Here is a 3119-nt window from a genome sequence, read left to right as displayed (position 1 = left end):
TCCTCTACATCCCGCTAAAACAAGGTATTATGCTGTCCCTTATTATTACCTTACATATATACTTAGCTACTATAAGTTAAGATGGTCAGGAGGCTTCCTACTTTTGAGAGGGTTACGTCATACCACTGGTGTGTGCTCATCCCCTTAGGCAGCCTCAGGTAACCTTGGCGAAACCGCATCAGCAGGAGTTGATTCAGGAGAGTCAAGTGATATCCCTGGCGGGCTTTGGGTCAACTCACTAGAGCTTGGTTCCTCAGATGTTTCTGTGCTACCGGCTGTTTCATCAGGTATAGCGGGTAACAACTGTTCAACATGTCATCTCCATGTCTGGTGGTCTCATGCACATACCGTATAAAAGACAGGTCCAGTCTTTTGAAGAATGGTTGCTGGTACCCATTTCTCAGTGGTGGAATAGTTATGAGCAAGGACAGCATCGCCACTGAAAAACTCATGATCTTTAGCCCGCTTGGCACGTTGTTTTACTTGATCCTGCTGCTTAGCATAAACTCTCATTTGAGTGGTAACTGGTCTCAACAAACAAAAAGACGTGTTCTCAGCTGCCTTTTTAGAAACAGAACAGCTGGTGACTTTCCTGTTGTTGAATGGGATGTGTTATGATATTTAAGAAGAAATGTATAAAGGTGTTGCTTGAAAGGTGCTTCACTTTTGGATGCTTTGAGAGTATGTTTAACGGTTTGCAGCATTCTTTCAGCCAGGCCATTAGTAGAAGGATGATAAGGGCTGGATAGGAGCAGTTTAATACCTTTTAGAAATACAGTAGAGTCCCGCTAATCCGAACTAATTGGGACCGAACCCTGTTCGGATTAGCGAAAATTCGGATTAGGCGGAGTTTTGTCATATAATGCCATATATTGACTTTATGAGGCGTATTAAGCGTCTGATGTGTCAAGAATTAAAGGTAAGAAATTACGTATTATAGTACACTGCAATTTAAACTGCACTGTAGTGTGACTGTGATCGGAGGTAAAATCGATATGACGGGCGGTAGGTGAGTAGTAGCGGAAGGGCAGTGACCTAGACCCCCCGCCTAGAACTACGCATTCCTCTTGATTTCCGTTCCCAAACTATGAGTCACTGAGTCAGTGTGCCACCTGCTACTGCTGAGTGATGTGTTTTGTGCAATGTTATTGTTCGTGTGCGCGCACTTGCCCTGTGTTTTGTGAGTCCTTGTGAGTGGTGTGTAGTGTGGTTTCTTTACATTCTGTGCTTGTCCCTGCTGTTAATCATCATGGCAAGCAAACGTAAACATAAGTCGTGTACATTAAAAGAAAAACTGGAAGTGTTGAAAAGACTTCACAAAGGTGAAAGTGCCACTCAGTTATCGAAGGAATTTGGTGTCGGGAAAGCAACAATTTCCGATTGGAAAAAGAACAGAGGTAAAATTGAGCAGTTTTGCACTACCACAAGTAAAAAAACGATTGAAAAACGTAGCAAGACGACAGTGTCTTCTTACGAAAAATTGGACGAAGCACTTTTCTTATGGTTTACACAAGAAAGACAGAAAGGAATCCCTATCACTGGCCCTCTAATTCAAGAAAAGGCGCTTCAATTGAACAAGCTCATGGACGGTGACGTATCATTTATGGCTAGTTGTGGTTTCTTAGACCGATGGAAGAAAAGACACGGAATCAGGCAGCTTACAATAACTGGGGAGAAATTGTCAGCGGACAACGAAGCAGCTGTTGAATACCTTGAGGAGTTCAAATGCATCATTTCTTCCTACTCGCCCCAGCAAGTTTACAACGCAGATGAGACAGGACTTAACTTTAAAGCATTGCCTACCAAAAGTCTTGCATCACAAGAGGAACGATCTGCACCAGGGTTTAAAATGGATAAACAGCGCCTAACTGTGTTGGCCTGCAGCAATGCTTCTGCCACAAATAAGCTTCCACTGATGGTTATCGGCAAATCGGCAAAAAAACCACGCTGTTTTAAGAACATGAACATGAACTCTCTCCCTGTTTTTTACAGAAATCAAAAGAAAGCTTGGATGGATTGTGCCTTGTTCAAAGAATGGTTTGACAAGCAATTTGTGCCAAAAGTAAAGGCGTTTAACAAAGAAAATGGATTGCCTCCTCGTGCTTTGTTACTTATAGACAATGCTCCGTCACATCCAGAAGAAATGCAACTTGTTTGCGATGATATCAAGGCTATTTTTCTCCCACCAAATGTCACATCAATTTTGCAGCCAATGGACCAAGGGGTTTTGCAGGCTTTGAAACAGAATTATAGAAAAATGCTTCTTCGTAGCCTACTTGAAGATAATGAAGAGCTAACAATTTTCGATAAACTCATGAAAATGAACATCAAAGATGTTATTTACTGGGTTGCTGAAGCTTGGGAAAACACATGCAAGGAATCCTTACAGAAGTCTTGGAAAAATCTCTGGCCTGAGCTAGAGTTTGTCCAAACAGTTTTCCCCCCGACAAAAGAAAATTGCGAACTTCTTCAATTGGTGAAAAGAATGCCAGGTTGTGAAAATGCAGAAGAAGAGTGCGTGGAAGAGTGGACGGCTGTTGACGACTGTGGCCATGAAGAATACACAGATGAGGACATTGTGGCAGCTGTGCAGGGAACGTCAGCTGATCTCGACGCAGACGACAGTGAGGAGGAAGGGGACGCGCCGACTGATGTTGTTCCACACACTGCCGCAGCCAGTGCCCTTGATCTCGCTTTGCGCTACGTTGAGCAACATGCCGATGCAACCCCAACAGATGTTATGTTTATGCGGCGTTGGCGAAACATTGCTTCTTCAAGCCGTTTTAGTTCGTTGCGTCAGAAGGAGATCACTGACTTTATCTCTTAGATAATGGTTTGCTTTTTACGTTTTGTGTAAATGCTGTACAGAACATGGATTCTACATATGTGAGTAAATTCGAACTTGTTTCAATTTTAAGTAAGGCTGTATTTTGGATTTTTAGTTAGACAGCGAAATTGAAAAATTACAAGTTTCTTAAATGTACATTAAACGTACGACATAACTTGAAAAAACTTGTTTTCTTTACTTTTTTTTCCCTAGTCCTGTTCGGATTAGGCGGATTTTCGGATTAGCGGGGTTCGGATTAGCGGGACTCTACTGTACTTCTTTTTCTTGGGAC

The 3119-nt window shown here is 42.4% G+C and overlaps 1 protein-coding gene across 1 annotated transcript; it reads left to right on the top strand.

Annotated features, from left to right (window-relative positions):
- Nucleotides 1-1249: 1249 nt before the first annotated feature.
- On the top strand, nucleotides 1250-2827 carry LOC114664445 (jerky protein homolog-like). The gene has a single exon (XM_028818526.1). It carries the CDS (start codon nucleotides 1250-1252, stop codon nucleotides 2825-2827), a length of 1578 nt encoding a protein of 525 aa, XP_028674359.1.
- Nucleotides 2828-3119: the final 292 nt, after the last annotated feature.

This window comes from Erpetoichthys calabaricus, chromosome 14 (assembly GCF_900747795.2).
Source record: "Erpetoichthys calabaricus chromosome 14, fErpCal1.3, whole genome shotgun sequence".
Taxonomy (NCBI): domain Eukaryota; kingdom Metazoa; phylum Chordata; class Cladistia; order Polypteriformes; family Polypteridae; genus Erpetoichthys; species Erpetoichthys calabaricus.
This window is presented reverse-complemented; position numbering and strand designations above follow the sequence as displayed.